General features: G+C 45.8%; 1 protein-coding gene across 1 annotated transcript in view; it reads right to left on the bottom strand.

Moving 5' to 3' along the window:
* LOC142302424 (cadherin-related family member 3-like) overlaps positions 1–23,424 on the bottom strand; it is a 338,150-nt gene that overhangs the window by 284,929 nt on the left and 29,797 nt on the right. The window contains 2 exon segments of the mRNA XM_075343486.1: positions 9,248–9,336; positions 10,503–10,685. Coding sequence (XP_075199601.1) covers positions 9,248–9,336; positions 10,503–10,685 — 272 coding nt within the window.

Raw genomic sequence — 23,424 nt, forward strand, 5'->3', positions numbered from 1 at the left:
ATGGTCAGCTTCAAATTTTAACAATGGGTGCAACATATAAATAAATAAATAGTTTGGTTTCCAGGTAAATCTTTCAGTGCACTGTCCTAAGCATTCTGAATGAGCTGTCTGAGATCTGCCCTCAGAGCACCCACCATCACCTCTTCACCAAGAACCTTGACTAGTCCATTGTCCTTCACTTCTGGAACAATGCTACAAGACAAAACATCAGCTTTAACATTTTTAGATCCAGGGAGATAAGAGCTAAGGATCCCAACAGACATCCATAAAAGCAGTAGTCATCCCATGACCTAACCTCTTCAATCTCCCAATTGATGGCCAGATTGTGTTTAAATAACCATGGCAGACTTAGCACTAACTTTGCAGATAGAGAAGGTAGAACAAAAAAATTAAATGGACTCTGTGCAACCCTCCTACTTTCATATATATATATATATATATATATATATATATATATGAATGTATGTATGTATGTATGTATGTATGTATGTATGTATGTATGTATGTATATATATATATATATATATATATATATATATATATATATATATACAGTGCCTACAAGTAGTATTCAACCCCCTGCAGATTTAGCAGGTTTACACATTCGGAATTAAGTTGGCATTGTGACATTTGGACTGTAGATCAGCCTGGAAGTGTGAAATGCACTGCAGCAAAAAAGAATGTTATTTCTTTTTTTATTTTTTTTTTTAAATTGAGAAGTTTATCCAGAGGGTCATTTATTATTCAACCCCTCAAACCACCAGAATTCTGTTTGGTTCCCCTAAAGTATTAAGAAGTATTTCAGGCACAAAGAACAATGAGCTTCACATGTTTGGATTAATTATCTTTTTCCAGCCTTTTCTGACTAATTAAGACCCTCCCCAAAATTGTGAACAGCACTCATACTTGGTCAACATGGGAAAGACAAAGGAGCATTCCAAGGCCATCAGAGACAAGATCGTGGAGGGTCACAAGGCTGGTAAGGGGTACAAAACCCTTTCCAGGGAGTTGGGCCTACCTGTCTCCACTGTTGGGAGCATCATCCGGAAGTGGAAGGCTTATGGAACTACTGTTAGCCTTCCACAGTCTGGACAGCCTTTGAAAGTTTCCTCCTGTGCCGAGGCCAGGCTTGTCCGAAGAGTCAAGGCTAACCCAAGGACAACAAGGAAGGAGCTCCGGGAAGATCTCATGGCAGTGGGGACATTGGTTAAAGTCAATACCATAAGTAACGTACTCCACCGCAATGGTCTCCGTTCCAGACGAGCCCGTAAGCTACCTTTACTTTCAAAGCGTCATGTCAAGGCTCGTCTACAGTTTGCTCATGATCACTTGGAGGACTCTGAGACAGACTGGTTCAAGGTTCTCTGGTCTGATGAGACAAAGATCGAGATCTTTGGTGCCAACCACACACGTGACGTTTGGAGACTGGATGGCACTGCATACGACCCCAAGAATACCATCCCTACAGTCAAGCATGGTGGTGGCAGTATCATGCTGTGGGGCTGTTTCTCAGCCAAGGGGCCTGGCCATCTGGTCCGCATCCATGGGAAGATGGATAGCACGGCCTACCTGGAGATTTTGGCCAAGAACCTCCGCTCCTCCATCAAGGATCTTAACATGGGTCGTCATTTCATCTTCCAACAAGACAACGACCCAAAGCACACAGCCAAGAAAACCAAGGCCTGGTTCAAGAGGGAAAAAAATCAAGGTGTTGCAGTGGCCTAGTCAGTCTCCTGACCTTAACCCAATTGAAAACTTGTGGAAGGAGCTCAAGATTAAAGTCCACATGAGACACCCAAAGAACCTAGATAACTTGGAGAAGATCTGCATGGAGGAGTGGGCCAAGATAACTCCAGAGACCTGTGCCGGCCTGATCAGGTCTTATAAAAGACGATTATTAGCTGTAATTGCAAACAAGGGTTATTCCACAAAATATTAAACCTAGGGGTTGAATAATAATTGACCCACACTTTTATGTTGAAAATTTATTAAAATTTAACTGAGCAACATAACTTGTTGGTTTGTAAGATTTATGCATCTGTTAATAAATCCTGCTCTTGTTTGAAGTTTGCAGGCTCTAACTTATTTGCATCTTATCAAACCTGCTAAATCTGCAGGGGGTTGAGTACTACTTGTAGGCACTGTATATACAGTTAGGTCCAGAAATATTTGGACAGTGACACAATTTTCGCGAGTTGGGCTCTGCATGCCACCACATTGGATTTGAAATGAAACCTCTACAACAGAATTCAAGTGCAGATTGTAACGTTTAATTTGAAGGTTTGAACAAAAATATCTGATAGAAATTGTAGGAATTGTACACATTTTTTTACAAACACTCCACATTTTAGGAGGTCAAAAGTAATTGGACAAATAAACCAAACCCAAACAAAATATTTTTATTTTCAATATTTTGTTGCGAATCCTTTGGAGGCAATCACTGCCTTAAGTCTGGAACCCATGGACATCACCAAACGCTGGGTTTCCTCCTTCTTAATGCTTTGCCAGGCCTTTACAGCCGCAGCCTTCAGGTCTTGCTTGTTTGTGGGTCTTTCCGTCTTAAGTCTGGATTTGAGCAAGTGAAATGCATGCTCAATTGGGTTAAGATCTGGTGATTGACTTGGCCATTGCAGAATGTTCCACTTTTTTGCACTCATTAACTCCTGGGTAGCTTTGGCTGTATGCTTGGGGTCATTGTCCATCTGTACTATGAAGCGCCGTCCGATCAACTTTGCGGCATTTGGCTGAATCTGGGCTGAAAGTATATCCCTGTACACTTCAGAATTCATCCGGCTACTCTTGTCTGCTGTTATGTCATCAATAAACACAAGTGACCCAGCAGTGCCATTGAAAGCCATGCATGCCCATGCCATCACGTTGCCTCCACCATGTTTTACAGAGGATGTGGTGTGCCTTGGATCATGTGCCGTTCCCTTTCTTCTCCAAACTTTTTTCTTCCCATCATTCTGGTACAGGTTGATCTTTGTCTCATCTGTCCATAGAATACTTTTCCAGAACTGAGCTGGCTTCATGAGGTGTTTTTCAGCAAATTTAACTCTGGCCTGTCTATTTTTGGAATTGATGAATGGTTTGCATCTAGATGTGAACCCTTTGTATTTACTTTCATGGAGTCTTCTCTTTACTGTTGACTTAGAGACAGATACACCTACTTCACTGAGAGTGTTCTGGACTTCAGTTGATATTGTGAACGGGTTCTTCTTCACCAAAGAAAGTATGCGGCGATCATCCACCACTGTTGTCATCCGTGGACGCCCAGGCCTTTTTGAGTTCCCAAGCTAACCAGTCAATTCCTTTTTTCTCAGAATGTACCCGACTGTGGATTTTGCTACTCCAAGCATGTCTGCTATCTCTCTGATGGATTTTTTCTTTTTTTTTCAGCCTCAGGATGTTCTGCTTCACCTCAATTGAGAGTTCCTTAGACCGCATGTTGTCTGGTCACAGCAACAGCTTCCAAATGCAAAACCACACACCTGTAATCAACCCCAGACCTTTTAACTGCTTCATTGATTACAGGTTAACAAGGGAGACGCCTTCGGAGTTTATTGCAGCCCTTAGAGTCCCTTGTCCAATTACTTTTGGTCCCTTGAAAAAGAGGAGGCTATGCATTACAGAGCTATGATTCCTAAACCCTTTCTCTGATTTGGATGTGAAAACTCTCATATTGCAGCTGGGAGTGTGCACTTTCAGCCCATATTATATATATAATTGTATTTCTGAACATGTTTTTGTAAACAGCTAAAATAACAAAACTTGTGTCACTGTCCAAATATTTCTGGACCTAACTGTAGCTTTACCAGTGTCAGCTGATAGTGAAGAAGATGCCACCGAAACATCTTTAAATATGCCTCTATCAATCAATCATCTATGCAAATGAACAGTCAGTGTCAGAGGGTCTTCCAGGCACTGTAGGCAGGGACTCTGAGCCATTATGTCCCTAATCTGACCCAAAAGTCCTTGATGGAATGGACTATGAAGAGCAGAGTCATTCCAGTAGGTCTCTACTGCCCAATGACTAAACTGGGAGCAGTAGTCCTCAACTCTATGGCCTCCTTGAACCAACTTGCTGATCTTGGATTCAGCAACAGAGAACTTATCGGGGTCATTATTGTTAAGGACAAGAGCTGACAAAATGCCTCAAAAGAGGAAAATGCTAGAAAATTCTTATGTAAAGAAAATGCCCAGATCCTCAGATCCCCAAGGAGCAAAGACAAAACAATGCCCATTCGTTGACTCTCACTCCCAGAAGAGAGAGGACAGTGATAAAAGTACAATTTTCATGAAGCAGAAAAAAATGAGAACTTCTATTTCCATCAAAGCGTTTTGGTAACTTTACCTTGGGTTCCAGTGTGTGACTAGGTCTAGTGAAGTAAAGAAGGATAGATCAATAATGTCTTATCCAAGTTATACAGTATAGGTGGAGAAGTAAATTGCTCACCTAATGGGGTTGTGGGAGCCACTACCACTATAGTAGTATTAAACAGCTGCTGCAGTATCAACAAGGATTATGGTTAGAAAGCACAGGAATGGATAAATCTGTGCTGCTGTGTTCCAATAATGTCCAGTGATTGTGTGGTTGTCCATGGGAAGGAGTCAAATTGGCTTTCAATAGAGTTGACAATTAAATAACTTTTAATGATCCTGATCACTGCACTTTATTAGAACTTAGTAGCGCAGATTCATCCATTCCTGTGCTAATTAGGACAAGAAAGTTGTTTGTGATGCCTGATGTCTGCAACTTCTAAAGACAAAGTTTAAAGTTGTGTGGCTAAAGCATTCACAGGATGCATGACAAAGCCCAGCACACACTTTTTGGCTGGCTATAATGTTATGACTGTGCCACACACTCACATGAGTTACATGCAAAACAGGAGAAACATGACACCTGTGTCCAGCAGGTGCTTGTTCAGTCTAAGATAGCCCCTAATCTGACCCTGATTTGTCCCTGCCTGACCGTGGATGTGATACACCCAGCTTCAGGGCCGGGGGGTACTCGCTACCGAGCCGTACTAGTCCGGTGATGTCGCAGCAGCGTGGCCCGCTTCCGTGACCCTGATGGTGTCTTTCAATAATAAAAGGATTATGATTATGATGATGGGAGATGTAGTTAAAAGTAAAGGTTCGTGACGCCACCTGTGGTACTGCGGCTATGTGGGCTGCCGCTGTGCTGTGTATTCCCCGGGGCAGATGATGATGGCGCAGCTGAGGTGATCTCGCTCCCCACAGGTGGAACAGCACCCCGGGGCAACTGTTGGAGAGTCTATTTTTGGGCAACTGGTAGGTTTCAGGGTGCAGGGCCAGGAATGTGGACAATAACGGACAAGGACTGCAGTTTCGTTACCTTTCACTTTACTTGGTAATCGGTGATAAAGTCCTGGGAGACTGGTACAGGTGGTGATGATGGTGGTTCGAATAGCCTGGAAGCAGACGGGGAAGCCCTGGCCAGGTGGGTGTGAGGCCTACCCACTACTCTCTTTCCTGGTTTTCAGGGCCCCCTCTGCATTAGCTATGCTGAGGCCCTCTCCTCTGTCACTTGTGGTAATTCTCTCACCTTTATGGCAGGCTGCGTGGGCCATCGCAGCTACCGTTTTGCTGACAGGAGACTTGTAATCCTCCTGCCCTCCGGATTTAGCTACTGGCGCTCAAGTACCTGAACAGCCACGGACTCCGGTGTCCGGTTTCTAGCGTGCCCTTCTGAAGTGAGCAGGCTTAGCTTAGCTTAGCTCCACTCCCAAGAATCGTCCTCCTTTTTGCCTCTTTGTCAGACTCCGTTCCCCTAGACTGAGCTTCTCTCAGCTCCCCGACCTCAGGAAAAAACGGTCTGCTCTCCTCAAACTCCTGGCTCGAACTCCCCTCTCTCCAACAGTCAACTCCCAACTGTCACTCCTCTAACTCCTCCCCCAGGTCAGAGCTTCTGGGAAGCTCCCCAGAACAGGTTTAGAGCGCCCTCTGCTGGCCCGGAGTAGGAACTGTGTTGAATGTAGGTACTTACTGACCAAGGAATCCCTTGCTTGCTTCCAGGCTTAGTATTAACCTCTCTGTGGGCAACACTACTGTGACAACCAGACCACTGGGGTGCCACAGATGTTGGTACTGTAAGAATACGCATTGACACTGAGTGTTGAAACCCAGGACAGAAAGAAAAAAATTAGAAGAACCAAGAAACAAATGTAATATGAGAAATCTTCCAGGCACCCAAACTAAAAGAAAAGGAAAGGATGCTGGCAGGAGAATCACTCACCAATTTTCTGCAGGGAAAAAAACTGGGATTTACCATGACGGATAAACCCCTAGCTGAAGATTTGGAATTCCTACCACTTATCATCCTGTAAATATAATCAGCAAAGAAACAGTCCTTCCCAAGATATGATAGGACAGAACAAAATAGTGGAGATATCTGAAATAGCACACCCAGGAAAGGGAAAAAAAAATACTTTTATGGCAAAGGTGGATCTAATGATGATCATCCTCAGACTGTCTTGAGATACAATAGTGTTCATAGACTTCTGTCAATTAATTTTGATGGAAAAAATAATATTGCATCTTGTGCTATTCTTGCTCATCAAGGGCCTGACTTTTCTGTTTGAAAAAGTTTAAACTTTTTGATTTGCAAAGATCAATTTTCTAAGAGTAGTTTTTCTAAATCTCACACAAAAGTGGTCTAAAACTGTGGTTCTGTACTACAGTGCCTTGCGAAAGTATTCGGCCCCCTTGAATTTTTCAACCTTTTCCCACATTGGAGGCTTCAAACATAAAGATACAAATTTCAATGTTATGGTGAAGAATAAACAACAAGTGGGACACAATTGTGAAGTTGAATTAAATTTATTGCTTATTTTCAACTTTTGTAAAAAAAGAATAAACTGAAAATTTGGGCATGCAATAATATTCGGCCCCTTTACTTTCAGTGCAGAAAACTCACTCCAGAAGTTCATTGAGGATCTCTGAATGATCCAATGTTGTCCTAAATGACTGATGATGAGAAATATAAGCCACCTGTGTGTAATCTATTCTCTTTATAAATGCACCTGCACTTTCATAGTCTCAGTGTTCTGTTTAAAGCACAGAGAGTATCATGAAGACCAAGGAACACAACAGGCAGGTCCGTGATAATGTTCTGGAGAAGTTTAAAGCTGGATTTGGTTACAAAATGATTTCCACAACTTTAAACATCCCAAGAAGCACTGTGCAACCGATCATATTGAAATGGAAGGAGTATCATATCACTGCAAATCTACCAAGACCCGGCCATCCCTCAAAAAATTGATCTCAAACAAGGAGAAGACTGATCAGAGGTGCAGCCAAGAGACCCATGATCTCTCTGGATGATCTGCAGAGATCTACAGGTGGGAGAGTCTGTCCATAGGACAACAATCAGTTGTACACTGCACAAATATGGCCTTTATGGAAGAGTGGCAAGAAGAAAGCCATTTCTCAAAGATATCCATAAAAAGTGTTGTTTAAAGTTTGCCACAAGCCACCTGGGAGACACACCAAACATGTGGAAAAAGTTGCTCTGGTCTGATGAAACCAAAATTGAACTATTTGGGCAAAATGCCAAATGATATGTTTGGCGTAAAAGCAACAAAGCTCATCACCCTGAACACACCATCCCCACTGTCAAACATGGTGGTGGCAGCATCATGGTTTGGGCCTGTTTTCTTCAGCATGGACAGGGAAGATGGTTAAAATTGATAGGAAGATTGATGGAACCAAATACAGGACCATTCTTGAAAAAAACCTGTTGGAGTCTGCAAAAGACCTGAGACTGGGACGGAGATTTGTCTTTCAACAAGACAATGATCCCAAACATAAAGCAAAATCTACGATGGAATGGTTCACAAATAAACCTATCCAGGTGTTAGAATGGCCAAGTTAAAGGCGGGCTTTACACGCTGCGACATCGCTAGCAATTGCTAGCGATGTCGAGTGCGATAGCTCCTGCCCCCGTCGTACATGCGATATGTGGTGATTGCTGCCATAGCAAACATTATCGCTACGGCAACTTCACACGCACATACCTGGTCGGCAACGTCGCTGTAACCGCAGAACAATCCCTCCTTCAAGGGGAGGTGTGTTCGGCGTCACAGCGACGTCACCGCGACGTCACTAAGTGGCCGGCCAATAGAAGCGGAGGGGCGGAGATGAGCGTGACATAACATCCCGCCCACCTTCTCCCTTCCGCATTGGCAATGGACGCAGGTAAAGACATGTTTGTCGTTCCTGCGGCTTCACACACAGCGGTGTGTGGTGCTGCAGGAACGACAAACAACATCGTACCGGCAGCAGCAGCGATATTATGAAAAGGAGCGACGTGTCACCGATCAACGATTTTTGACGTTTTTGCGATCGGTGATCGTCGCTCCTAGGGTTTACACGCTGCGATGTCGGTAACAGCGCCGGATGTGCGTCACTAACGTCTTGACCCCGACGATATGTCGTTACCGATGTCGCAACGTCTAAAGTCTGCCAAAGTCCAGACCTGAATCCAATCAAGAATCTGTAGAGAGAGTTGAAAACTGCTGTTCACAAACGCTCTCCATCCAACCTCACTCAGCTCAAGCTGTTTGCAAAGGAAGATGGGCAAGAATTTCAGTCTCTTCATGTGCAAAACTGATAGACACATACCCCAAGCGACTTGCAGCTGTAATGGCAGCAAAAGGTGGCACTACAAAGTATTATCTTAAAGGGGCCGAATAATATTGCACGCCCCAATTTTCAGTTATTTATTTTTTATAAAAGTTTAAAATAAGCAATAAATTTCGTTCAACTTCACAATTGTGTCCCACATGTTGTTGATTCTTCACCATAACCTTACATTGTTTTATCTTTATGTTTGAAGCCTGAAATGTGGGAAAAGGTTGAAAAATTCAAAGGGGCCTTATACTTTCGCAAGGCACTGTATATGTACAGCATGGGCAGCATGGTGGCTCAGTAGTTCTTAACACTTATTTTATAGTACTGGGGTCCTGAGTCCAAATGCCACCAAGGACAACATCTGCAAGGTATTTGTACCTTCACCTGATGTATGAGTGGGTTTCCTCTGAGTATTTTGGTTTCCCTTCACAGACATACTGAAAGGCAATTTAGATTGCTAGCCACATTGGAGACAGCGATGATAATGTACGTAACACTTTGGAACATGATAGCTCTATATAAGCAATGCATACTAATAAAGATATGTAGATATTGCTCTCTGGGCCAGTGACTACATAAATGTTAATCTTACCGTCAGGTTATCACCATTATCTTCATCCTTTGCTGGCACTTGATAAACAGGTGCGTACATGGGAAAATTCTCATCAATTCGTATGCTTGCTAGATTAAAGTAAAGAGTTACTTTGTTTTCAACACATGAATTTATATAATAGTTTCTTGATTTAAAAAAAATGCACAAAAAAAACCCAGCAAGCAAATCTTAAGCCCGCTTTACACGCTGCAATGTATCTTACAATGTGTCGGCAGGTAACGTCGTAAGTGACGCACATCCGGCATCGTAAGGTACATTGTAGTGTGTGACAGGTACGTGCGATTGCTATTGAATGGTAATATGTTCATCGCAAGCACATCGTTCATTTCTCTAGAATTAAACGTCAAATAGTTCATCGTACTTGGGGTAGCACACATCGCAGTGTGTGACACCCCGGGAACGATGAACAGATCTTACCTGCGTCCTGCGGCTCCCGGCCAGCAATGCAGAAGGAAGAAGGTGGGCGAGATGTTTACGTCTCACTCAGCTCCGCCCCTCCGCTTCTATTGGCCGGCTGATGCGTGACGTCGCTGTGATGCCGAACGTCCCTCCCACTCCAGGAAGTGGACGTTCACCGCCCACATCGAGGTCGTATGGACGGGTAAGTACGTGTGACGGGGGTTAATCGTTCGTGCAGCACATTCAACAAATTGAACGTGCCGCACATACGATGGGGGCGGTTACGATCGCATACGATATCGTATGCTGGATCGTAATGTGTAAAGCAGGCTTTACATTCTTTATACAGTGACATGATGTAAAACTATTTTAGAAGATCATTGGGATCTAGGCAAGATTATTATGATGACTTGCATTTCTTTAGTATCCTATATTCATTGACATGGTACTGTAATGTACAGTGTCAGTAAACCTTAGCTACTGTATAATAATTGCTTCATGCTTCATATTTTGTGATAGAAATAAAGCTTCTAATTTCTTTTAAAAGAGGATTTTCAGCAATTGGGATGTGTATAATAAGGAAAAGCTGCAACTACTGCAAATTAAGGATATCTAAAGTTCCCCTTATATTTTATGCATCCTAGAAATAATTAACAATGTTAGAAGTCACTCTCATTCCCTGTATTTAAGCAATCAGGCATAATCAGGCCTCCTATTTTTATGTCTTCATAGAACTCTTTACTTTTATTCTTAGAATTTATAGTAGAGAATACAGCATTTATTCTTACAAGATGGCAAACAGTCTATTTTGAAATAGAAATGCTTATACACTAACCTCTCTTTGCTTGGAAATCTAAACCGCAGGTAGGAGGTTCATTAACATTTACAATAATCACAGTGAAGCCTGTGCTATCAGAGCCACCTAATAGACTAGTTGTGGATGAGACTTGGAAATCATATCTATTTGGACTGGCATCTTCAAAATCAAAGTCTCTAGTAGCTGTAATGACTCCAGTATCTAAAAAAAAAAATAACAGAAATGTAAAACAAATTAGACATTTGAAAATTAGAACAGAATTTATATACATGATTTTTTTCTTGTGTGTTTAAAGGGGTAGACCAAACTAGAGAGGAGTGAACTTGTTCGAAAAAGGTTTTCCAATTTTAAATTCGGTATGAGCCTTGGCTCATTCGGCTCGGGCTTGGATTCATGAGCAATTATCTAAAAAAAATCAGCAAAGATCGGTTTTGTTTGGTAACTGTTCATGGTTGCATTAAAGCTTTTCTTCTACCTCATTAGCACTTTGGCTAGGATAGTGGTGCTGCATGATGAGCATGGGGGACGTGTTTGATGAGGGGAGGGGGTGGGGAGAGGTCAGATGAGGTGGTTTTTTTTTTTACTTTATGTGTGCATGTTCTAGCAGCCAATCAGGGTACAGAAAACATCTACAACGTTCAGACACAAGGGCTTGTGTCATTGGCTGTCTAAGTCACATGTCTCTCTACATATAAAATGCAGACATGCAGCGTCAGCGCATTTTGTGATTGCCAAAGCTTAGGGATGGTGCTGCTGCTATAAAGCTAGCTTAGCTAGTGGGCTTCATTTTAGGTATAAATCAAAAGAGGGCCACTTAATAATTAAAATGGCAACAACTCTACCAATGAATGAAACCAAGAAGAAAGAGTCTTTCATTTTGCCAGATAGCAAATGTACCCACACAAGCCATATTTATGAAAATATAATTATTTTATTATAAATGCTGTAGGGGAATCAATTGTAGGCATACATCAATAAATATAGGACCAAGGGAATGGTGCTGGAGGGGAAAAACCCCACGTGTCCCAGGCAATCATTCAGGAGAACAAGTCTCTACTGAGGAACGGCAGTCATACCATAATTAGTAACACCAGGCAGACAAAGCTCAAAAAGAGTAAAGGTGGCCAAAGAGGCCAAAAACAGATAATAGCCAAGGGCAGAGCAACCTACCAGGAGAATATGACGCCGAGGGCCAGGGTAGCACGTGGGGACCAACGTACCTACAGCATTTATAATAAAATAATTATATTTTCATAAATATGGCTTGTGTGGGTACATTTGCTATCTGGCAAATGAAAGACTCTTTCTTCTTGGTTTCATTCATTTTAGGTATGTTGAGATAGTTAGATGGCGATAGTGTAGAATAGGGAAGTGCAGGGGCGAGTAGTGTAGGGAATGCTGTGTGCCACAAATCGGCATTTCATCATCTAGTCATTGCTAATTGTCTGGTCCTTCCACAAATTGCTATCTCAGCCTCTACAAAATCTGTTCTTCAAAATCTGTTTTCCCCCTCCAAATAGCTATTTCAGCCTCTAAATAGTGCAAAATCTGTTCAATAGGTACAGATTGCTATTTCAGCCTGTAACTAGTGAAAAAAATCTGTGGTCCAGACAAAATTGTTATTTAATCATCTAAATAGTGGTATTTGTGTGGTCCAGCTCAAAACTGCTATTTTATAATCTAAATATGAATTGCAAAATCTGTGGACCATGCAAAAATGGCCATTTCATCATCTAAATAGTGGTAATTATGTGGTGCTGCCACAAAAAGCCACTTCATCTAAATAGATTGCTACTTCTGCGCTTCTGCCAGCAATTGAAATTTCAGCATATAAATTCTAGTCCTGCAGCCTGCCACAAATAGACAATTCAGCATATAAATACTGATTGATAATTCTGTACTCCTGCCACAGTATTTCAGCAGAGATAAAAAAAATTTGGATACTTGTGTGGGCCTCCAATATACAGGGTGGGACATTTATATGGATACACCTAAATAAAATGGGAATGGTTGGGGATATCAACTTCCTGTTTGTGGCTTATTAGTATATGGGAAGGGGAAAACATTTCAAGATGGGTGGTTACCATGGCAGCCATTTTAAAGTCAGCCATTTTGGATCCAACTTTATTTTTTCCAATGGGAAGAGGGTCATGTAACACATCAAACCTATTGAGAATTTCCCAAGAAAAACAATGGTGTGCTTGGTTTTAATGTAACTTTATTCATTCATTAGTTATTTACAATTTTATGACCACTTATAAAATGTGTTCAAAGTGCTGCCGATTGAGTTGGATTGTCAATGCAACCCTCTTCTCACACTCTTGATACACTGATAGCAACACCACAGACGACATGCTAGCACAGGCTTCCAGTATCCATTGTTTCAGATGCTGCACATCTTGTATCTTCACAGCATAGACAATTGCCTTCAGATGAACCCCAAAGATAAAAGTCTAAGGGGGGGTCAGATCGGGAGACCTTGGTGGCTATTCAACTGGCAAACTTTCCAGCACACTGTTCATGTAGGAATGCTCGGACCTGACACCCATCACAGTTGTTCACTATTTGTCAGACTTGTACTCTGTTCTGCTGATGCACAGGATGGTCTAAAAAATGTGTGCCACAACTCACAGGAATAGTTTCTGCCACTTAAACTGCTGTTGCTGTTAATGTTTCTGCGATGTCAACTCTATATTCCTGGGGTTGGAAGTCAAGAACTGCAATGCACACTGTGGGCCTCAATCCTACCTTAGGGAAAACCACTCTTAAGATTGTGTACCAGCTTGTTTCGGTACTCCAGCATGCCCGTGTCCATTTCCAGGGGGGAAGCATCTGGTAAACGTTACTCTTGTACCATGGATCTAACAGAGAGGCAACCCACTAGTGAGCATTATTTCTAATCAGAACAATACGAGCATCATGTTGCAGATAGTGGAGCAAGAAGGTGCTCATCATGTATCATACGCTTCTGTGAGGTCCAAGTCCATGGGTGTTGATGGAGAGGTAACACTCAAACTTGCTTCCTCCACTCCCTCCCACCAACCACTGACAACAGAAAGGGGATCTATTTTTTATCTCCTGACTGTTTCATGCCCATCACCTCTTCCTTCTTATCCTCCTCCATTTGGTCCTCAGCTTCTGCATCTTGTCTGGTACCATAGGCCGCCCTCAATTCCTGTATTCCCCACTCCCATGCCACCCGCCCGTGCGATGCCAGTCTGGACATTAGAGATATTGGTATCCCTTCTCCATCCTCCTCTTCCTCTGGGACCATCTCCTCCTCCTGCAGAATACTCAAAGTGTGCTCTAGCATGTACATGACCAGAATAGTGATACTGATGATGGCATCAAGACAGTTACAGGAAAAATGAGATATCATATAAAACGTAACTTTTAATATATAATCCTTAAAAGGAAGCAAGGAACACCGTACCTCTGTTAAAATCTAGTTACTCCCTAACTAAATTGTCTAAGGGCCCCACCATCAGACTGTGTAGGGCCAGGCTATGCGTCTTGACATACTGCAGCAGGGCTCATCGCTGCTGACACAGTCGCAGCAATATGTGCATAGTGCAATTCCACTGTATCAGGAGATCACATATTAACTGGTGAAGCAAGAGGCCAAATGACCCCTGTAGCGATGCTAATAGAACTGCAGAAGTGAGCATACAGTGATCTTGTCTTCTGCAGCAGCACATCCTGGCTGGGATAGTGTCCAGGTTCCTATTATTATTGCACACATGCTTCCATAACTCCAGGTTGAGTGGACACAACTATTGCTCAAACTCAGCCTGGATAGCTGTCCACAACTATACAACTGTGTGACTGCGTTCTCCAATGCATTTGATGTGCAACACTTTCTGATTGCAGGGAGCCTGGCTGCGCAATGCTGTGATGGAGGGATTTTCTCTGCACTGTTGGAACGCTGGTCACACTAAAGGAGAAGTTGAGGGTGCAGGAGAACGTCCTAAAGAGGAGGCAGAAGCAGTGGAGGTAGTGGTAAATACATTGGTTTTTCACGCAAGCTTTGGAGATTTCAAGAATTGTGAAGCAGCCCTTTTGCTGCCTTCCCAAAGCCACCAGAGTCATCCAGTGCCCAGTCAGCAAGATGTAACGCTTCTGGCCATGCTTGTTTGTCCAAGTGTCATTGTTGAAATGCAGCCTGTCAGATACAGAGTTTTAAAAGGAATAGGTGGTGTCAGTGACATGATGGTTTAGGCAGGGACAGCTTTATTAGAGAAATTATGGTGACTGGGAAATTGGTACTGGGGGACTGTGACAGCCATCAGTTTTTCAAAACCATATGCATCCACCTGGTGTAAAGGCACCATTTTCTTGGTCAACAGATTGGATATGGTGAAGTTCAAGCTCTTAGCTTTGGTATGTGTAGGAGGAAATAATCTTACCCATGACCACAACCGCAGCACCAAGGGCTGACTGCTATGCTGAGAGAAGGTTGAGTAGGGTGTACACGACAAACTGGTGAACTGTGAGGGAGGTGCAGGCATAGATGTTATGGAGGATTGAGAAAGATGTGGATTAGGGATTTTCCAGGGAAATTAATTGGTAAATGAGGGTCTCTTTTATCTATTCATTATTTCTTTTATAATATTCTCTTTTTATGTGTTTAAAGTTCTTTGGGGGAATGTCGTAGGACATCACTAATGTCACGCCCCCGCGTCAGCAGCCGGGCTGCTCGGATCCGCATCCGCGGTGGCTCGAGGGGTCTCCGGACCTGGGGGTCATGCGGCCACTCAAAATAAATGGAGGGTATTTATAGGGGGTTGTATGATTAAAATTCGTGACGCCACCCATTGTGTGTGATAAGAGAGAGTACCACCGCTGCGACTGGGAGTACCCGGTGGCGATGGAGTGGGCAGCTGGATGTTTAATCCCTTCACGGGTAGGGGGAAGTGCCCCAGGACTCAGTGATTGTGACGGGGACATTAGGGGCCAAAGGGTCCCTTGCGTACTCTCTCAGTCCAAAGAAATCTGACACCGACAACTTCATAAACCAAAGTTCTGGACACCGCTGACGCTGAGGGAACCACGTTGGGTCCCGTTCCCGCTGGTGTTGCCTGATGATCTTTGACCTTTCCCTTGGCACACTGTTCTCTTCTTAGTTGGCCCCTATAGCCTGAAAATAATCGGGTCCCGCTCCCCAGTCTGGCTAACTGAGTGAGCTTGCTCTTAGGGTTCACGCTTGGGGTTTCCTGGACCGTTTTAGTGGAATACCACTGTATGCAGTTATAATGTTTTGATATCCAACAAAGATCACTATTATGAATGTCCATAGACAATGTCTTTTTTTATCTTACATTATCTGTATTATTGACCATGGCAGTCACCACACATTTACCCTACACCCTTTTTCCCCAGAATGGTAAATTCCATTTATGGGCCCACCGTTATTCCACCTACTGCTTTTATTTGGTCTCCGGCTGTCACACCACATGCAATATTTAGATTGTTCTGTCACCTTCATTATACTGGCCTCATGTTTGATGTACCTTTTGTTTTAGTGCAGTCAGATTCCAAAACTAATCCTGATTGGGTCTCCTAGTAGTGATGAGCGAGTACTAAAAAGCTCGGGTGCTCGAAGCTCGGGCCGAGCCTCCCAAGATACTCGTGTACTCGGCCCGAGCAACGAGCCCAATGTTATCCTATGGGAGACCCGAGTATTTTTGTGAAATGACCCCCCGGCAGCATGGAGAAACCCTAAAAATGTCACAAAAGTCTCAGAAGAGTGCTCAAATGACATGGCAACAGCATGGGGAAGACCCCTTGAAGCATTTATCACTGAAAAGTCACAGCTGTGAACAATTTTTTCCGCGTTTTACGCCATTTTTACGGACTCACCAGAAAACCTTCCAAAATGACCCCAAAATGATTTTTCATGGCGGAAATGTTAAGGGCACATACCCAATAGTGAGATAGAGCTGGTGTATGTTACTTTTTGAGATTAATACATGAAAGATTTTACGTGAAAACATTGTGTGGCACTCCGATGTCCCTGAGAAGAGACGTACATGAAGGCCTCTTGAGTCTAATGTGCCCATTTTGAGGAAGTGAGTCTTTGTAGTATTTTCCTTTGCCAGGGCAGTCCAAAATTGTGAGGTTCACCAATGCCCCTGCATACAGACGTGCATGATGGCCTGTAAACCTGAAGTGCCCATTGTAAGGAAGTGGGTCTATTGTAGTATAGCCTTTAGGCAGGGCAGCCAAAAATTGGGAGGCTCCACATTGTCCCTGGATAGAGACGTGCATGATGGCCTGTAAACCTGAAGTGCCCATTGGAAGGAAGTGGGTCTATTGTAGTATAGCCCTTAGGCAGGGCAGCCAAAAATTGGGAGGCTCCACGTTGTCCCTGGATAAAGACGTGCATGATGGCCTGTAAACCTGAAGTGCCCATTGGAAGGAAGTGGGTCTATTGTAGTATAGCCCTTAGGCAGGGCAGCCAAAAATTGGGAGGCTCCACGTTGTCCCTGGATAGAGACGTGCATGAGGGCCTGTAAACCTGAAGTGCCCATTGGAAGGAAGTGGGTCTATTGTAGTATAGCCCTTAGGCAGGGCAGCCAAAAATTGGGAGGCTCCACGTTGTCCCTGGATAGAGACGTGCATGATGGCCTGTAAACCTGAAGTGCCCATTGTAAGGAAGTGGGTCTATTGTAGTATAGCCCTTAGGCAGGGCAGCCAAAAATTGGGAGGCTCCACGTTGTCCCTGGATAGAGACGTGCATGATGGCCTGTAAACCTGAAGTGCCCATTGGAAGGAAGTGGGTCTATTGTAGTATAGCCCTTAGGCAGGGCAGCCAAAAATTGGGAGGCTCCACGTTGTCCCTGGATAGAGACGTGCATGAGGGCCTGTAAACCTGAAGTGCCCATTGGAAGGAAGTGGGTCTATTGTAGTATAGCCCTTAGGCAGGGCAGCCAAAAATTGGGAGGCTCCACGTTGTCCCTGGATAGAGACCTGTTAGGTTCTTAGTGCCTCCGTGCTTGCATTTAAAAACCGCACGTGTGTGCCTGTTGGTGGCAGCTTTCCGCTGCATTTGTGTGAGTTTTGCAAAAACTTGGATATAACGCACAAGTCTAGTGAATACACATCAGCACAGCATTCCAAAATGCGCAAGGGCGTTGTCATTGAACAAGGAAGTGGACGTGATGGTGGTGCAGGCAGAGACTGAGGTTGTGTGCAAGCTCTAATTTCGCCACAACAAAGGGCCACATCTAGTCGCTCGCACGTCCTGTCCCAAATTCTTGGGGACCGCAGCAGTACACCGCTCTTGAACCAAGACCAGTGTCAACAGGTTGTTAGTTGGATAGCGGATAATGCTTCCAGTCAGATTGGCACCACCACAAACACTCTGTCTTCCACACGGTCAAGTGTCAGTAGCCGTGATACTGCACCGCACATTTCAGAACCTGATCCTCCTTCCTACCACCAGGCCGAGTACACGTCCACAGACATTACTGATCCCACACTTGGACACTCGGAAGAGCTGTTCGTTCATGTTTCCATTCACAAATTCTGGCCTCTCGCCAGCTCCTGTTGAAGTGGGCCATGACGAGATTGTATGTACAGATGCCCAAATATTTGAGCAGCCACGTTCTCACGAAGTTGGCAACGTGTCTCAACAAGGGGTGGACGATGATGAGACACAATTGTCAGGAAGTCAGGAGGAGGAGCAGGGTGCAGAAGAGGAAGACGACGTGGTGGATGATCCAGTAACTGACCCAACCTGGCAGGAGGATATGCAGAGCGAGGACAGCAGTGCACAGGGGGAGGGAGGCGTAGCATCCCAACAGGCAGTAAGAAGCAGAGTGGTGGCCCCAGGCAGACGTCAGGCAACTGTTCCCCGGAACAACACGACACAAGGTGCCTGTACAAATGTTAGGTCTTCCCGAGTCTGGCTGTAATACTATTGTATGTATTGAGGATTTCGATTGCGTTAGGGCAATGACAACCAGAGACGAGTTCTTGGTGCAAGACGTTTATAATATGCAACCAGCAAATATGTACATAAACGGAACAAAAACACAGTAGAACATAAATACAGGAAATACCTTCCAGGGACGGAGCGAAAGGGAATTCCCGGGACCGCGCACCGGACTCCCCCAGGGAGACCACCAAGAGCGAACCCCTATACAGGGACTGTCTGGCAATCACCCCAGAAGCCCTAAATGCGCAGCAGCCGGGACACAAAAGGGCAATAGGTAAGTCCAAAAATGTCCGTACGTGATGTGAGTCCAGAGTGGTATTAAACGGAAGGAACCGGGCAGAAGTGCCGACCAAAGACGGCAAACGGAGTCCGGGCACAGCTAGATGATACCAGATGAAGTCCAGAGTCGGTGTCGGTTGTTTTCCAAGAGGATCCGAATAACAATCAGGAACCAAAAGCAGCAGGGCAGGAGCACACAGGAAGCAGTATACTCAGGCACTGGACTAAGCTTTAGGGGCGGCTTTTAAACAGATGGACAGGAAGTAGGGCAACAGAACAGAAAACTCCATGTTAACAAAGGGCAAGCTCTTTCAAAAGAAAACTGGAAAACCCGGAACTCTGACACTGGCAGTTTTTTAAGTTGGCTCCAGATGATTCTAAAAAGGCCATTTGCAACACCTGCCATGCCAGCATCAGCAGGGGTACCAAAACTAGCAGCCTGACCACCACCAGCATGATCAGGCACATGTCAGCCAAGCACCCGACTTTGTGGGAAGTACAACAGAGTCGAGGAGCAGTGCTTGCTGATGTCACTGCTACGTCTTCGCTGGTTGTGCATGCGAGCCAATCCCCTGTCCATGCTGCCTGCGAACAAGCCTCCTCCACTCCTGCACCTGCAGTTGCCTACGCAGAAAGAACACCATCATCAAGCACGTCCTTGTCCCAGTGCAGCGTTCAGTTATCCATTCAGCAAACCTTTGAACGCAGGCGCAAATACACTGCCAACACCCCACATGCCACAGTTCTAAATGCTAACATTTCGCGACTGCTTGCGCTGGAAATGTTGCCTTTTAGGCTGGTTGAGACAGAAGCATTCCGCGACATGATGGTGGCAGCTGTCCCACGTTACTCGGTCCACAGCCGCCACTATTTCTCCCGGTGTGCCGTCCCCGCATTGCATAACCACGTGTCACAAAACATCACACGTGCCCCGAACAACGCTGTTTCAGCCAAAGTCCACCTAACCACAGACACGTGGACAAGTGCATGTGGGCAAGGCCGCTACATCTCGTTGACGTCACACTGGGTTAATATTGTGCAAGCTGGGACCCAGTCTGAGCGAGGGACGGAACACGTCCTTCACACACCAAGTTTTGCAGGCCCTACCTCAGTCAGGGTTTCACACACACTCTACAGCTCCGGAATGTCATGCTCCTCAGCCTCCTCCTCCTCCTGCGCATCCTGATCCACTTTACCCTCCACACCAGTCCCAAGCTGGAAGTGTCGCGGGCGGAGGAGGGGACGGTGCGCTCTCCCACTGCTCGGGTCCGGCTGACGCTGCTCTACGGCTGCTGCTGCTCGTTGGCTCGAGCGATGGCCGGATCCCGGGGACTCGAGCGGCGCTACTCGCCCGTGAGTGAAAAGGGGTGGTTTGGGTTTTGGGGAAATTGTCCGTGACGCCACCCACGGTTGTGGTGATTGTGTGGACACCACCGCTGCTCTGGACGGGGATCCCGGGAGCCTGTGACAGGGAGCAGCTTTGTTGTTATTTCTCCCCTCCGTGGGTAGGGGGGTTGGTTGTCCCGGGGCCTGGTGATGGGGTAGAGATGGATGACAGGCGGGTTGCGGGGCCTGATGAGGTGCAGGGTCGCAGGGGCAGCGCTGTGCCGCACGGCACGGAGGTACTCACTCAGCCCAATGATGATGACACAGTTCACGGTAAAACAAGTGGCTGGATGGACGGGTCACTCGGACGGCTGCGGTTGTTCCTCCCTGCAGGTTAGTGATGACTGTCTCTCCCTGCACCTAAGTTAAGTGTTGGTAGTGATGGTTTCCCAACGGTAACCCGCTCCCCGACCTGGATATGGGCCGGAGGAGTCCCTTTTGCCCACAGGCGCTGGCCCTGGGAGACGGTTGCCCTTAGCGGTGGCGGTGTCTCCCCTTCACGGTTGTACGGTTGCCTTCTATCTGGACTTGGCTGTTTGGAAACCCTGAGGTTCCCTTCACTAACGGATTTGGCAAATTCACGGCGACACCAAGCCTTGCCGGGATCCGAAAGTCCTCTGCCAATGGTGCTGGCTTCTCTTTGTATACCGGTCCGGTACGGCCGGGTCACCACCCGTCCACGGTCCTTACGGCAGACTCCAATCGGCCTCCACTGCAGACGGTCACCACATCCTGCCAACCTTGCTGTCCTGTCCGGGCCACACACCCGGACCAACTTCAGGCTCTTTGCTGTCACTTTTCTCCTCTCTACTACTTTCCTCCTTCCACTTCCTTAGCTTAACTCTCACTGCCTGTGTTTTCCCTCCTCCTCGGTGGGTGGAGACCAACCGCCTGGCTCCACACCCTGGTGTGGACAACAGCCCCTGGGGAAGGCAACAAGGATTATGTGTTTTGACTATGATATGCCTGCAGGGAGTGTGGGGTGTTTAAGTGTTGTGCTCTGTGGCCCCTGGCTTGTCCAGGGCGACACAGAAGCACTGCAGCACTGCCTCGGCGAAGCGGCAACAGGCAGTGCTGAAGCTAATCTGCATAGGTGACAAACCCCACAATGCAGAAGAGGTGTGGACAGCTCTGAAACAGCAGGCAGATCACTGGCTCACAACTCTGAACCTAAAGCCAGGAAAGGTCGTGTGTGACAATGGCCGGAACCTGGTGGCGGCTTTGAGGCGAGGCCAGCTGACACATGTTCCATGCGTGGCCCATGTGCTCAACCTCATGGTTCAGCGGTTTCTAAAGTCATACTCAGAGCTGTCTGATCTGCTGGTAAAAGTTCGCCGCCTGTCTGCACATTTTCGAAAGTCACCTACTGCTTCAGCCGGCCTTGCCGGCTTAAGACGCCGTTTGCATCTTCCGGCACACAGACTGGTGTGTGATGTCCCCACGCGTTGGAATTCAACTCTGCACAAGTTGGTCAGGATATGTGAGCAGAAGAGGGCAGTTGTTGAGTACCTGCATCACCTAAGCCGTCGGGAAATGGGTCAAACTCCACACATAACACCTGAGGAGTGGAGATGGATGTCCGACCTATGCACCATCCGCCAAAACTTTGAGGACTCCACCAAGATGGTGAGCGGCGATGACGACATTATTAGCGTCACCATACCGCTTCTCTGCCTTCTAAAATTGTCTCTGCTCAAAAAACAACCATGATGCATTGCAGGCGGAGCGCGATGAGTTTGAGCAAGAAACAGTAGTGGGTGTGGGTGATGATAACACACAGCCCAGCCTCGTCTCATCACAACGTGCAGTGGAGGACTATGACGAGGAGGAGGATGACGACATGGAGCAACTCTCTGGCCAAATTGAGGATATGACATGCAGTCATATCCTCGGTTCAGCGTGGCTGGCCAGAGGACAGGGTAGATGATGAGGAGGAGGAGGAGGAGGACAGCATGTTCAGTCATCGTGTTGGTCAGGATACTGAAGTGATGGCTGTTAAGAGTCTGGCACACATGGCTGACTTTATGGTAAGCTGCCTGTCTCGTGACCCTCGCGTTAAGAACATCTTGGCCGACAATCATTACTGGTTGGTAACACTGTTAGACCCACGCTAAAAGGAGAACTTTATGTCTCTTATTCCCGAGGCGGAGAGGTCAGGCAAAATGCAGCAGTTCCAGAAGGCCATAGTCACGGAAGTAGGCAAAGCATTCCCCTCACAAAACGCTAGCGGCATAGGTCAGGAATCACTGGACAACCAAGGCGTACAGCCGGGAGGGGCACAAGTCCAATCCGCCAGAGGTAGGGGAACAGTCTTTAAGATGTGGGACAGTTTTCTCAGCCCCTCACATACCACAGCCCCTGAGGTGAGGGGTAGTGACACAAGAAATCCTAAGTTTGGCCAGATGCTCAAGGAGTACCTTGCAGATCAAACAACTGTACTCCGACATTCCTCTGTGCCTTACAATTAATGTGTATCCAAGCTGGACACGTGGCATGAATTGGCTCTCTACGCCTTGGAAGTCCTGGCCTGCCCTGCCGCTAGCGTTTTGTCAGAGCGTGTTTTTAGTGCCGCAGGTGGAATCATTACAGATAAACGCACCCGCCTGTCAACTGTAAATGCTGACAGGCTGACTCTGATCAAGATGAACAAGGGTTGGATTTGGCCAGACTTCACCACACACACCAACAGCAAATTACAGCGGAATTTAAAGTTTGTAATGGGAATTTGCCATGTACCTCCACTCACCCATGGTAACACACTTCTGGACTTTGGCTAATCGCTGGACTGCTCCTCCTTCTCCTCATGCGCCATCATGGTGACCGTTACAATAGTTAAGCCGTTGTTTCAGGTATACCCCCAGTGGTAAATTTTTTCGCCCATTCTATCTGAATGGGCATTACAACGACAGGAGACCCGCTCCTTTGCAATGGGAACAATGTTTTGAGGCCCTCATGCACATCTCTATCCAGGGACAATGTGGAGCCTCCCAATTTTTGGCTGCCCTGCCTAAGGGCTATACTACAATAGACCCACTTCCTTACAATGGGCACTTCATGTTTACAGGCCATCATGCACGTCTCTATCCAGGGACAATGTGGAGCCTGACGCTGCCACCGACTGCCACACACGTGCTGTTTTTAAATGCAAGCACGGACGCAATGAGAACCTAACTGGTTTTTAGGAGCGACAATTACTGAGAAGTCTGACACTATCAGACACTGCTGACTGACGTGTATTATACACTAGACTTGTGCGTTATATAATAGTTTGTGCAAAACGCGCACCTGTACGCTGCCACCGACAGACACACACGTGCTGTTTTTAAATGCAAGCAC

Source organism: Anomaloglossus baeobatrachus, chromosome 4 (assembly GCF_048569485.1).
Source record: "Anomaloglossus baeobatrachus isolate aAnoBae1 chromosome 4, aAnoBae1.hap1, whole genome shotgun sequence".
Taxonomy (NCBI): Eukaryota; Metazoa; Chordata; class Amphibia; order Anura; family Aromobatidae; genus Anomaloglossus; species Anomaloglossus baeobatrachus.